The sequence below is a fragment of the Laccaria bicolor genome, genomic scaffold, assembly GCF_000143565.1.
Source record: "Laccaria bicolor S238N-H82 LACBIscaffold_1 genomic scaffold, whole genome shotgun sequence".
Lineage (NCBI taxonomy): Eukaryota > Fungi > Basidiomycota > Agaricomycetes > Agaricales > Hydnangiaceae > Laccaria > Laccaria bicolor.
Window position 1 is genome coordinate 3062813 of NW_001889872.1, and position 14311 is coordinate 3077123.

Below are 14311 nucleotides of genomic sequence, written 5' to 3' on the forward strand. Positions count from 1 at the left end.
CAGCATTGTGTCAAGGTCATGCTGAAAAAAGCTGCCAGAAGCTGACACGATGTCCAAAAACTTTTTGGTGCTGTGTCCTTGACCGGTCCCCATCCATGAGAGTAGATTGGAGAGACCTTCTGGGGCCGTAAGTTTTGAACCAGGTAGATGTTCCTGCATCAGAAGAGCAGTGCATGAGTATTGTCTGACGGGATCTGTCTGATCTCGGTTGTGCTCTCTCTTGCTGTTCTGGGATGTGTGCCATCCCTCTAGCACCCTCCGCAAAATATCATGGCCAGCTCCCAAATTACGCCTGTCATTCAACACTTCTCTGAGTATGAGTCCTAGCATGCCGAACTTTGGACTCATGTCATTGGGCAGAAGCACCTTGAGAGATACCTGTGAAAATCCTTGTTTTGGTTTTTGAGCTGGTGCTTGAGGCTTTTTCTTGGGGGCATCCTTTTCAGCAATATCTCCCTCATTGACCTTACCAAGGTTCAGAAGTTCATCTGGGGATAAGGATCGCCCATGGTGCAATTCCAAGAGGCGATGTTGAACCTTTTGCCCAAGCTCATGCGCGTCAATAGCTAGTTGCGTATTTCCTTTGACACGGGTCTTGATCAAATCGAAGAGTGGTGCGAGAGTCTTTTGGGTCGCTTTCAAAACCTGCTTTGAAAACTTTTCATCCTTTCGAAGATGATCGGCAAAGATGATGGTAGGGGTGGTGAGAAACGGCTCCAGAGATAATGAAGCAAAAACAGCATCCGTTCCATACACCTCTGCTATGCAATGGAGGATTGCGCCTCTAACAATGCTTCGGTCAATAATTTTAGCTTCATTGACAGTGCGACGAGAGCTGCTGAATTTTTTGTCGATACAAGCCAGGTGTGGCATAAGAAGCTCCCATGACCAGAGCTCTTGTAGAATGTAGCCACCAGAAGTGTAAAGAGTATCCAACCCAGGCTTTACATGATATGGTGCCAGGTTTGGAAGATGGATCATTTGAGTTTTCTTTGCCCCATTTCGTAAGCCGTAAAGGTCATAAGGAATATGAGAAAGCTGTTGCCGCACTGGCCCTATTTTAGCCTGCGGCGTCTCAGGCATTGTAGGTGGCTTTCTTGGAGGTTTGCCTGCAGCGACTGTACGTTTGGCGCTTTTGGCTTTCCGCTTGGATGTTCGCTTTCCCTCTCGCGCTGCATCCTGCGATTCCTGGACATATTGGACAATGTGGTTCACAATATCTGCAAATGGCGGCAATTGCAGTTTCAAAGCTTTGTAGCCACCCTGTTGATGAATTTGCAGAAGCCGCTGAGCAAACTCTGGGCCCGTAGAAGTGTACCAATCAAATACAACAATCAGAGATCAGCACATCTCCCATTGCAGCGCATGATGAAGAATCTTGACTTTTTCCATTTCAGCAACAAGTGTAGGAAGAGCTTTCGTAGAGTGGATCAAGCGTTGGAATAGAATTCCACCAGAGAGACAGGAAAGCGAATCTCCATCTGGAGTGACATGCAGATAGGTTTCGAAGAAGTTTTGGATATCATTTTGCTCAACCAAGAGTGAGACCATATCCCCAGTATCTGAGGATGAGAATGTGAGGCGATTGGTCATTTTTCCATCCTCATTTTGGCAGTGTCCAACCCGCTGAGGGGTATTGCCGCCTTGAATTGCACACTATGACAGTTAGGGGAATGCGGTCGTTTAGCGGTATAAATTGGCTGCAGTAATGTCGAACTTGCAGGTATAAAAGCGGTTATATAACAGATGGGAGACAGAGGACGTAGTACTGGATGATCGTATTCAGCGTCCAGTCCCTGAACATAATCTGCTGAGCAGCCATGACATGGGGCTCTTGGCACAGGGGTAGCGTGCACGCTTTGCATAGTTACGTGATTGCGTGAGGGCGCAGGTTCAAATTCTGCTGGCGTCGCTACAACCTTCCCACTGGCATTTTTATCCCGATGTCCGGAAAAAACATATTGACTTCATGCAGTTCTCGGCTTTTACAGACGGACGTCGCGACGTGTTTCCGTCCATTTCAATTCACAATGAGTTTTCTCCTTCATTTGGGGGTTCTCGTTGGAAATGGCGCGAGTGAATCAATGAGAACGCGAATGCGCGTACAGTGTACATATGAATGCTAACGTGGCCAAACCCTCTCTTCCGAGGTTCGACTCTCCACCCTCGACGTGCTATCAATTACCCAGCGCCATTGGCACCCAGAGAGTAAGCACATAACCACGGAAGTCTACCGGTCCATCACCCAAGAACCGTGACCTCATTAGTAGAGCGAGCAAGAAACTTGATCATAAAAAGTGAGCATATGAAAATCCTTCCCTTCCATTACAAACGAGTCGGTATACTGCCCAAATTTACTAGGCACATCAATTTTAAAAAGGTCAATGAACCAACAAGAGGAAACGGCGTGGGCGGAACCTCCTTCCCAGACGGACCAGCAGAGACACCCAAATCAGACACCTCTCCGCTCTCCACATCGTACACCCAGCCATGGATGTACACCGGCACACCTTCAAGATCATGTGCGTAGTGCTGTTCATCAATTCATTTTAGTCCGCGAAGAACACAAAAATGGGGAAAAGGAAGGGACTCACATGTCAAATCACTGATCCTCTTCAAGGTTTACCTTGACATTCTCTTCCACCAGAGCGCGGAACGCAGGTAACCAAGATAAATCTCAGTACTTGTCCATGAAAAACGGGTGATCGACAAAGCGTACGACAATGTAAATTAAGGCAAACTCCTCCATGCACAGTTATTCTTTCCGATGACATACAATTCTCCGGCTTTCAACCCAGTCACCCTCCACGTCAACCAAACAAATCGTACAAAAAAAGAAAAGAAGCAAACAGACGTCTCATACAAATCCCGAATATTATTGTATCCAGCTCTGGACCGCCAAATTCGCAGGACTAAACTGAAGTCCACAGTGCTTCTCGGCATCTACAGTTGGTGGGCTGTAGTGGAGACTGGAACAAAAGCATAGAGGGGGCTACGCCTCCGCATCCGTAATGCCCCAGTACGACCACGTGTTTTGACTTTGAGCGTTGATAGTGCGTACCTAGGCGAGAACCGCGCTCCTACTTATTAGAAGAGATGGGCTAGTAAGTCAGAGCCAACACGCGGGGGTGCAAAATAAGGGGTGAAAATGCGGTAAAATGCCAGTCCTCACGGATGTAACACAAGAAGTGCACAGACGACAAATGTGTTATCACCCATTCTGGGCGCCTCGAGATGATGAGAAGAAGAAAAAAGTAGCATTCCAGATGATGATGAAATAAGGTGGTTAAATCGGTGGATAGACTGGTTGAGACTCGGACAGGCTACATGGTTGAATGCGCGACCTGCACGCGAACATTGTTGGACAGGACAGATACGCTGGGCTGCGAGTTTCGCGGGTTGTGTTATGATTGCTGAGAGGGGCATTAGGCAGAGTAGGAGTGGTGGGAGTGAAGAAGAGGTTCGGACCTTGACTTGGAGATCATGTGAAAAGAAAAACGTGACCAACAAATTTGTCACACGTGCTCTGGTCGGATTCTGTAACCTCAAGAGTTCGTCTAGTGGCAGGGAATGACAGAAACAATGGTTAGACTCGCTAGACACCGTCGTCTGTTTCTTTTCCTTTCGTTTCCCCTTTAGACGTAAAGCTGACGTTGTTTATTGTGGTAGACATGCGAATGCTGTGCCCAGGACCCAACTAAACGGATCTGCGACGTCAAACGGGTCGCGTGTAAAGACCGACATCGTTCGTGTCCGCGGTTCATCAAGTTCATGATGGAGACTATCACTGGGGTTCTGGGCATCTCGAATGAGACGTATGAGAGGTATGAGGTTGGGATTCAAGTTGACGATTCATCACATGAAGAACTCGACGATCACGAGAAGGATATCGAATCTAGAGAACAAGAATGCGCGCAGCGCGAACTTGAAGCACGGGATCGGGAAAAGGGGGTCAAGGAGCGCGAGAGGGGGGGTTAAAGAGCGTGAAAAGGGCATGAGGGAGAAGGAACGTGGATTCCGAGAGAGGGAGAAGGAGAGGGAGAGGAGGGAGAAGGAGAAGGGCGTTAGGAGGCTTGATCTACACCTGTTGCATTGGATGAGGATGGGGAGAGGGAGTTGTGGGAGTTGAAAGATGAGATGGATGGTCAGTTTTCTTCTTTCGTCTTTTTTTCTTAGGCTAACTGACAGTGGTGCAGCGCCGAAATCGTCAAGATTCAGACAAACGATCTCAACGCACGGCGTGCAAGTCTTCTTCCTCAAGCTCCTCTCAGACCTCGAAACAAATTCAAGTGAAATGGGGCGCAGTCGTGTTCAACGACGGTTGAGCGAAATTCAGAAACAATTGGGGAGCGTGATGATCGCGGGTGTGGAAACGGACATGGAGAGGAGTGAGTATATGGAACGGTTGGGTGCCGTTGCTGTTGTGAATGGGGGAACGGCGAGGGGGTAGAGCGCGAGTACCGCGGTGGTGGGGGGAAGAGGAAGAGGAGGGCGTTGGCGGAGGGGGAGGCGGAGGGGGAGGAGTGGAGGGGGAGCGGGAAAAAGGCTAGAGGGGGTCAGTCGAGCTCGAGCTCGTTGAACCTGCCGTTTGGTGTGTGATTACCTGGTACATTTCGGCTAGCTATTTGACAATGTATTGAATGAATGATGGCGTTTAGAAAAAGTTGTTGTAACTGAAGTGGTGTGAATACGTCGTCCGATAAGCATCTGGAGGCAAAAAAATGGGAGCCAACTCCCCAATTATTTTCAACCTCTAACCCTCCCTCCCTAGTGCCATCATCTCGCATTAATGAACCAAAGCACTGTAGAGATAGTATCCTTCTCGAAACTTTCAGCACATGAAATTTACTTAATATCTCGCACTGTATTCAATGTACAATGATTCTTGTGCTACTAGTACACAGTTGTGATAAACGCTCAAAAATCGGTCACCAATCATTAATCAGGGCTTGCACCCCGTGCATACTTTGATCTTCGGTTTGCCTTTCCTTCTGCATACACGACACTTGTGAGCGTCCGGATCCCGACCCACAGTCTCAAGATAAGACACTGCAAACAATGGCGAAAGTGCAATCCGGGTGACGTACGGTGCGAATGTCTTCCATAGTTCGACTTTATGCATCCCTTCGACGTCCTTCCCTCTTCCGCAACTACACAGTGGGTCTGCCTCCATATCCTCTGTGAGCGGGATGCGGCCTTGAGCGATATATTCACAATTCGCCCCATGCATCCAGGAAGACCGGCACCTCTCCACAAAGGCGGGCAAGAGCTGCTTCCATGCCTGCATCTTGCCTTCGAGCACACCAATATAGCTCATTTTCCCCTGGTGAACCAGCTTCGCGAAAGGCTTCTCATTCTCCATTATTATCCTCACCGTCAGGGGGAGGACGTACCCGTCGCAGATAAGTGTATGAGACGCCAGGTCGTAACGAAGGTCATCGACAAAGATGCAGGTATCACAGTTATTTGTCTTCTTATCGCGGAGAGCAAATAGACGATGCACGGAACCACCTTGGGTTCCTGAGGCGCCAACGAAAATGGACTGGAGGGTGTCTTTGACGAACATGAGAGTGTCAATCTGGTCTTTCTTCCTGAGTGATAGTTTGTGAGCGGACATCGTCAAGGCGATGTGGGGGTCGAGCCACTCCTTGATATTTCTGGCCTTGACGTCAAGGACGGGCAAGGCGGACAGATTAACCCGATGGATGCTCCATGCATGGAGCAGTCCTTTCGAGTTGATGACGTGAAACGGATTCAGCTTCATTCCATCCGGCATGAGTGATCTGGAGGTCGGTACAACGACCTTATAAGGCAGAAGCGGAAGTTTAAACGCAGAACTTCAAGAATCAGTGATAAGTAGGTACTCACCTCAATATATCGTGACTTCTGAGCGAGGCACAGCCGATGCGCACTGCCTGCGATGGGGAAAGGATACACTATATCCTGGGTTCGGTCACCCAGTGCAACTCTGATGATACAAGGCGAGAGCTGCGTGATTTGCAGGACGACTTTACCGCCGGCTTCACTGAACAGCCGCACAGAGTCCTCGTTGGTGATAGACACCCGTGCAGTCAAAGACGTGATCAATTCGCACTGTTCATCCAACTCGACAGACGCAGGCCCAGATTCGCTGATCTGAGACAATACACCTGGCTCTGTACGGCCTAATGATTCAGAGGGATATCTCGAGGGCAAGGGGTGTTCGGGGAGGACGTGAACAAGGGTCTTGTCCATCAATTTGGCGCTGAATACATGGAGACCGAAACCCAGCTTCTTGATGAGGGTTGCACATGCAAGCGGCGTATCGCGAACGCTGAAGCCGATGCTGAGCTGCTCTGGGGGTCCGAGTCTGCACAGAGAAGCCAAGAAGGTGCAACGAAGGATGCAACAAGTGATGAGCTTCCTGCCCAACCACTCGTATCCTCTTCAAAGATAACCTGTGGATGAGATTTCGTTCCCATGGGAATTGCTCGTCCAAATGCAATGTGTACGGCGGTGAATATGTTATGGCGGCGCACACCAAAAATGTCGCACTGCAATGGTGGAGTGCCAATTTCGTCGGGATTCGAGTTTTCTAGCACAGAAAGTTTCTCACGGGGGACGACGAGAACAATCCGCACAAGATCAGGAACTGTGTCCCAAAGTGAAAACCGTCCAGTCTTCGAAGTGGTATGGAAGAACGGGCCCTTATACACACCGTGCCGATGTAACTGCCCACAAAAATCTTGGTAGTGCACTGTGTCCATTGACTCGATCGACCATGCGGCGAGTTGGAGCGACATGAACTGGTCCATAACATGAGTCCATGAATCCTCAGAGAGCTGAAGCCTACGGCGGATGAGCTGCAGCAAGAGGACGAAGGATTCTCGACTGTAATGCACAAAATTTGAGACTCCAATTGCTTTGGACATGTTCTTCTGGTTGGCAGCCAAGAACACCTTTGTGGTCTCTTGTCGAAGAGGGACTGGTAGATGTCATAAAGCAAGGTCCCCAGCTGATGTCCATCAAACACAGGAGACGAGATATTCCCCGTCTGAGAGGCAATTATATCTCCAGAAGTAGGTGCTTTCCAAGTCGTAACCTGTTGAAACTGCGATATGTTTGTTTTTGGTTTCAATTGCCTGTGCATAATCAACTCATGCGTGTTGGATCGAGTGGAAAATCCACAGAGATAATCGACTGGAGATAAACCGATGAGAAGACCAATGACAGAGAGGTCAGCGTGGAGATGCTCTGTGAATTCCTTCGTCGCGGAGTCCTGCCCAAGGAAAAGAAGTGATTCGGTATATAGAACGCTGGATGGTTCATGCAAGAGGAGGGCAGTTATGTTAGTCATCATGGCCCAATAGTGATGGGCCACCTGGCCCTGACAAACAACCATGTGGTAAGGGCCCAGCCAGTTTGATGGTGGGGCCCCAATATGGAAGGGGCGGCCAGACCCTGTACAATCACCCAGTAACCATGGGCTGGCCATCAGCAACAATGCCCCATATGATTGGAGTAGCCAGGTGTACCTTGACTGCCATATCCTCCTGCGGAGCTGCCCTCCGCCGGGGCTGAATATTGCACCGGCGGTCATGATCATAATGAACACTTAGAATTACAAGCCTGGCTCATACAAATCATGCATAATATTGTCAATCTATGTATGTTGTTTGCTATGATTTGATTGGAGCTACTAAGCACTGCACATTGCCTCCAAAAGAAATGATAACATTTTTATAATGTTCTGTCAGGAGAGGCTTCATGCATTTCCTTTGTCAAAAGTGTTTAGTTCAACCAGTGAGGCAAATGTTTCACCACTGGTGATGTAATTTTTTTATGATACTCCGCCGGACCACTCCACCAGTGACATGAAATTTCTGTAAGACACTCCACTGGACTAAACCACACATTGCCTCTGCATAAATGACAAATACTGGATTGATCTGTCAGAAGAGGCTCCACACATTCAATCTGCAAAGGTATTTAAGACCTGGGTGGAGTAATGCAATATTTCTTAAAGACAACCCCAGCAGAGCAATGCAATATTTTATAATGACTCTGGTGGAGCAATGCAATATTTTTTTTAACAACTCCGGCGGAGCAATGCAATATTTTTTGACAATGCCGGCGGAGCAATGCAATATTTTTTGACAACACCGGCGGAGAATGCAATATTTTTTTTTAACAACTCCGGCGGAGCAATGCAATATTTTTTTGACAACGCCGGCGGAGCAATGCAATATTTTTAATGACAATGCCGGCGGAGCAATGCAATATTTTTAATGACAACTCCGGCAGAGCAATGTATATTAAAGGGAACTAATGAAAATGATAACCAAGTGTTTCAATCAATGAGGAGAGTATCTGCTGGTAGCATAAAAGAAAAATGAAATGCCTTCTTTTTAATAGCTCTGCTGGAGGTCTAGAGCAATATATATATATATCATGAAGCTCCACCGAAGAAGTGCTGTTTTTTAAAAAAGACTCTGGCAGAGAAGTGCAAAATGATTCAATGTATTTTTTTTAATGACTCTGTCGGAGTAGTGCTTTTCTTTTTGAGGCATTAAAAGTGGAGTACCACAAAAACACAAAGCTATTTAAGTACATCAGCAGGGCAATCCTTTGGCAAATATTACTCCGTTGGTGATGTAATTTTTTTGGTGATGCTCCGCCGGACCACCATGCGGGACCAGCCTACTGCACATTGCCTCCGAAAACATAACAAAGATTTTATAATAGAATAAATTAAGTTCATTGGCAGGGCAATCCTTCTGCAAATATTGCTCTGTCAATGATGTAACTCTTTTTACAATACTCCGATGGACCACCATGTGGGAGCAGTCATCACACATTGCCTCCACAAACATAGCAAAATTTGTATAATGGCCTGTTACAATGAGTTTCACACATTGACTTCAAAAAGATATTTAACTACACCAGCAGGGCAATCCTTCTGCAAATATTACCCCGCCGGTGATGTAATTTCTTTTTATAATATCCAATAGGACCAGCCACCGCACATTGCCTTCACAAACATAATGGCCTATCTGAATGAGCTTCAGACATGTAGGTAATTAAGTACACCGCAAGGGCAACCCACCAACAAACATTTCTCCACCAGTGATGTAATTCTTTTATCACACTCTGCAGAACCAACCTGCCATCAACCTCTGCCAAATTTTTATCCTCTGCCAAGCTAAGCACTGCACATTACCTCCTAAAACACCACAAATCTAATGGTCCTTCAGACAATATGAGCTTTGTTGCTGATAACCAGAGGTAACCAAGTATTCATCATGCAGGGCCACATATTGTGAAAAGGCATTGCCGCAACAGGGATGGTCCGGTTATCCTGCTTGTTCCTGGGCAGGGACCCATCAAAGTTGAAATCTGTGCCTGGGTCGTTTCCAAATTGAGGTGATGCGCCTGGTGCACAGACCCTCCGCCGGATGCAAACAGACCCTGCATCCCGATGAATAGCAATGCACTCACCCATTTTCAAGCCATATAACCTCCAAACCAGCCAGTTGATAGACATAGCTGCCATATTAATTACTATGTAAAAATCTTTGAGAGATGTTTTGTTTTCATAGACAAACATAGGAAAAGGTGTTTTACGTCAATAATCTCTATCAAATCTTGACTGCATTATGGCATTGCAATGAAAATCATCAAGACTTTTTTTTCCTTCTGAACAACTTATCATCGGGCCTAGCTTGTTGGAATCATGCTTTTCCAAGCTTTTCAAAGGTGGTTCTTATATGGGTTGAAGCTCATTATTACATTTTGTGGAGCTCAAACAATGTGTGAAATGCTATATTTTACAATAAAACCGTCAAGACTTCTCTCTTCCCCAAACAACTTATCATCGGGCATAGCTTGTTGGAATCATGCTTTTCCAAGCTTTTTAAAGGTGGTTTCTACATGGGTTGAAACTCATTATTAAATTTTGCGGACCTCAAACAAAGTGCAAAATGGTACATTTTACAGTAAAACCATCAAGACTTATCTTTCTCCTGAACAACTTATTGTTGGGCCTAGCTCATTTGAATTCTGCCTTCTCCAGCTTGACAGAGATGGTTTTTATGTGAGTTAAAAGTCATTGTTACATCATGTGGATTGTATCTCAAAAAGTAATCACTACTCTGCCGGAGCAACTTTATAAAAGTTTTACTGCCCAAGCGGAGCTATTTTGAAACAAATTGCACTTCTCCACCAGAGGCATTTGAAAAAGTTACATTGCAGTGGAGCCATTGTTTAAAATATTGCATTGCTCCAGTGGAGCTGTTTTTAAGAAAATACATTACTCCGGCGGAGCCATTGAAAAAAAAAAATACCCTGCTCCACTGGAGCTATCATTAGTAATTGCACTGCTCCGGCGGAGCCATTTTGAAAAAAATACACTCCTCCGGCGGAGCTATCTTTAGAAGAAATTGCACTGCTCCGGCGGAGCCATTCAAAAAAATATATATTGCTCTGGTGGAGCCATTGAAAAAAAAATACACTGCTCTGCCAGAGCTATCTTTAGAAGAAATTGCACTGCTCCGGCAGAGCCATGAAAAGAAAATGCTTTACTCTGGTGGCACCATTGTTATAAGAAATTGCACTGCTCCGGCGGAGCCTACTCAAACAGAACTACCTAATAATAAAAAATTGCTGCAGTGGAGCCATTTTTAAAAGAAATACATAACTCTGGCAGAGCTATTGAAAAAAAAAATACATTGCTCCAGCAGAGCCATTTAGAAGATATTTTGCTCCAGTACAAACATTCTTTGAATTCAAGTTCCCTCTCATATACATTGCCCCAATAGAACCAATTTAACAAAAGTTGCATTTCTCCACCAGAGTCTCTTTGAGATACATGTATGTAGGTCCACAGATAATTTACCTCATCACCCTTCATTAGTAAAATTCTTTTATGTTAGCAGTAGACACTCTCCTCATTGATTGAGTTATTAAGATATACTTTGGCCATTATTTTCCTTAGTTCTCTTTGATATACATTGCTCTGCTGGAGTTGTTTCTTAAAAAATTGTGTTGGGCCACCAGGCTCTTTAAAAAAAAAAAGATTGCATTGCTCTGCCGAAGTTGTTTTTAAAAAAATTGCAATGCTCCGCCGGGGTCTTCTGTAAAAAAAATTGCATTTCTCCGCCGGGGCCTCCTCTAAAAAAATTGCATTACTCCGCCGGAGTCTTTGTAAAAAAAATTGCACTGCTCTAATGGAGCTTCATAGTATATATATATATTGCTCTAGACCAACACAGCTATTAGAAAAAAGTGTCCCCCATGCAAAAGTAATGTGTTTTTATTGGAAGGTCCTCTGCTGGTGTATCATATTCAGCTGTATTTGTGGGACCCATAATATATACAATAGTTAATGGAGGCTGCTTGGGTTCCAAAAGAATTGTTAAAAGTACATGTAGGTCTGCAATGGGTCACATTCATGGTGTTTAACTGACTTCTGCAACCTTATTGTTATGTGGAAGCATTGTAGTACATTTACAAGGTGCCCCACAATTTGAGCTGGCAGACGATGATATGCATCCTCCCCATGACAGTCCTCATGGTGTTTGAGTGGCTTCTGTGGCCCTATTATTATGTAAAATATTTATAGTATATTTACAAGGTGCTCCGCATTTTGCCCAAGGTGGGCCGCAATTTGCGCCGTCGGACAATGATGTGCATGCTCCGCAGGAGTCGTTGTCAGGGAGAAGTACGGCTGCCTCAAGCTGATGGGTGATTGTAACGATCACGGCTGTACCAATCACTAAGGGACAGTTTAGAAAACCGGCCGGTCCGGCTGGGCTCATGTTACATGAGTGGTTGTCACATCCGGTTACTACATTAGGTATGGGACATGATGACTAACATATGTGAGGAGGGGTAAAGATGTGACGAGGACGTTCAGCAATCCGATGTGATCCTCCAGGTTGGATGTGTGGATGACATTGAATTTCACTGGAGCTCCACCGGGAGCAGATGTATAGTACTCATCTCCACTGAGCTGTATTAACTGCGTCTTCCACTGTGCCACGGGGACGCCCGAGTTGAGTATCCCTACGTCACCAAACACGCAAAGTGCACGGCAAACGGCAGTAGCTTTGCCGACGAAAAAGCGGATGGTGGGTGGAGAAGTGGAGGATAATGAGTCGAGATAAGAGGAACACCAACCCGCGAACTCTTGATTTGCCGCCTTCACAACTTCCGTCATAGATACTGCAGATTTCGCGTTGCCGAATAAAGCAGCAAGATGGAAGACGTTCAAGGGATCGGTTCCATGATGAAGCGAGCAACCTTCTCTGCCCAAAGAATAGACGAAGGTCGGATTCAGTAATGTCGCAGTGGCAATTCTCTTTCCGTCGACAAAGGTTACACCTGTCTTCCAGAAGTTCCTGAAGTGTTCCGGAGTGATCGTTAATCCGCGGTGTCCGAGAGGTCCCAGGGAACAAGTAGCCGTGATTTTGTTTTCCCTGGAGTTCTTTTTGGATAATTGGTCAAATGCATCGTGTATGGGTGTGAGTCGCGAATTCGGTAACTCTTCCATGCCAACATATAGTGTCCAATGACGTCTGAGTTCTTTGAGCGTGTAGTCGGTAGACATCTTGATGGAAGACGCGTATGGGGAGACTTTCCATTTCTGGGCGGTCTCTGAGTGTTTAATCAGCTTCTTGCATTGGTCGATGAGGGTGGTATGTGAATCTTTGTCCAAGCGAAAATGGAAGAATATGTTCCAAATCGTGGCGTACGGTTGGCGATCAGCAATCATGGTCAATAATAGCACATTCCGGGCTACAAGGTAAGAGAATTAATCAGTGAATTGGTCGGTAAAAATCGCACTGCGATAACCCATCTACCTAACACGGCAGCTGTATGTGGGATGGAAGATCAGTTCATCAACATATCTCGGATGACGCAGTGAAAGTACGAACAGTTTCGAGGCTCGGTGAAGATTGTATGCAGAACATTGCGTGGGTCACCACAACCCAAAAGTAAGATACGGGCAGGCTCTTCCAGCGCAATATCTGCAGTCAAATATACCGCGCTCGTATTTCCTATGGCGTAGAAGAAGTATTTGGATGGCCAGAAAAGTAGATTAGCCATCGTCGATACAGAGAGATGAGTGCCTGTTGAAAGGAAGGTGTGTCAACATCGAACCACACTTCGTTAAATCAGGTGACCTTCAGGCTGAAGAAGTGGTCTCAGCGGTTGTCCACAACACTTGCAGGTCCTGTAACTTCGGTCAAAAGGTCAGTAAATATCATAGAGCGCAAAGAGGAGGATCTGACGCGCACAGATTCAAAAACCAACTGGAAGGTTGAATACCAGCGGTAGATATAACATGTGCTCAAGGCTCGACACAGTGCAGATACATTCACCCATTAATTGTCATATCGGCCTCCCCGTGCTGTGTCCTATAAGCCCTGATCAAAGATCGTCCCTCCAAAATAAACCGAACTTAAGGTACACTGAGAGCATCTTCGGGTTCGACGGCATCTTCGTGAGCATCCATCCGGTCAGAGTCTGTGTATCCGAAAACGCTAAAGCGTTTTACAATCGCACCCTGGTGGGCTGCGGGCGGTAGAGATTGATTTGAAGATGTCGTGTCAGGCTTTGCGCAAGGAGCCTTTTGAGATAACGACCTTCCCATGCAAAGTTGGGATCATAGGAGTCCTTATCTGCATCTCGCACATCAGTAATCTTTTCCGTGCAACAAGAATAAAAGCGGCTTCACCACAACCTGCTCCTTATCCCCAGGGAATGGACATCATGTCCATGGGCTGCAGACAGATCTCCTGCGCCGAGGGTGATGCAAACAAGGGGGTGTCGGGATCATAATCCCGGACCGGGGGCCGGTTGGTTGGTTGGGCTGTCAGGCCGTTAAAAAAAAATTGGAAGCTCAAAAATTTTGGCCCAAAAACATTATAGACAGCCTTCCTGATGGATAAAGTATACATAATAGATACTAGAAAGCCTCAAGGTGTGCTAAATGCCTCAGGATGCGCCAAAAACACCAATGGGACTGCTTACATAAGGCAATAATAACATGCATTGATAATTTTCGTTAGTGTGGCAACCGTCAAAGACCTTTGATTATGATTTGTTAGCATATTCCGGGGCACGCAAATTCACTGTGAGATTCCACAGAACAGGACACTCATGCCGTGACTCATTCTGACACCAACGAGGTTCATAGGCCACCTATTTCAAGCTCGGAAATTGTCAACAAGGAAACATGAGGTCAGTGTGAAAGATGAAAACGTAAGGTTGTTGAGATTGAAGGATTAGAGGATTGTTTTTGTGGATCCCGAGCAGAGCTAACCGCCAA

The 14311-nt window shown here is 46.1% G+C and overlaps 4 protein-coding genes across 4 annotated transcripts; 1 reads left to right on the top strand and 3 right to left on the bottom strand.

Annotated features, from left to right (window-relative positions):
• Window positions 1–2325: 2325 nt before the first annotated feature.
• LACBIDRAFT_301888 (uncharacterized protein) lies at window positions 2326–2749 on the bottom strand (the record flags this gene model as incomplete). The annotated part of the gene is made up of 2 exons (XM_001874290.1): window positions 2326–2532; window positions 2720–2749. 2 exons carry the CDS (start codon window positions 2747–2749, stop codon window positions 2326–2328), a joined length of 237 nt encoding a protein of 78 aa, XP_001874325.1.
• Window positions 2750–3774: 1025 nt separating this feature from the next.
• Window positions 3775–4687, top strand: LACBIDRAFT_321333 (uncharacterized protein; the record flags this gene model as incomplete). Its single annotated transcript, XM_001873653.1, has 4 exons — window positions 3775–3973; window positions 4197–4388; window positions 4451–4591; window positions 4659–4687. The coding sequence occupies 4 exons, from the start codon at window positions 3775–3777 to the stop codon at window positions 4685–4687; spliced, it is 561 nt and encodes a 186-aa protein (XP_001873688.1).
• A 255-nt stretch (window positions 4688–4942) lies between these two features.
• On the bottom strand, window positions 4943–7381 carry LACBIDRAFT_301890 (uncharacterized protein; the record flags this gene model as incomplete). Its single annotated transcript, XM_001874291.1, has 4 exons — window positions 4943–5803; window positions 5869–6330; window positions 6408–6828; window positions 6903–7381. The coding sequence occupies 4 exons, from the start codon at window positions 7379–7381 to the stop codon at window positions 4943–4945; spliced, it is 2223 nt and encodes a 740-aa protein (XP_001874326.1).
• A 4443-nt stretch (window positions 7382–11824) lies between these two features.
• LACBIDRAFT_301891 (uncharacterized protein) lies at window positions 11825–13086 on the bottom strand (the record flags this gene model as incomplete). Its single annotated transcript, XM_001874292.1, has 2 exons — window positions 11825–12774; window positions 12915–13086. 2 exons carry the CDS (start codon window positions 13084–13086, stop codon window positions 11825–11827), a joined length of 1122 nt encoding a protein of 373 aa, XP_001874327.1.
• Between the last annotated feature and the right edge of the window lie 1225 nt (window positions 13087–14311).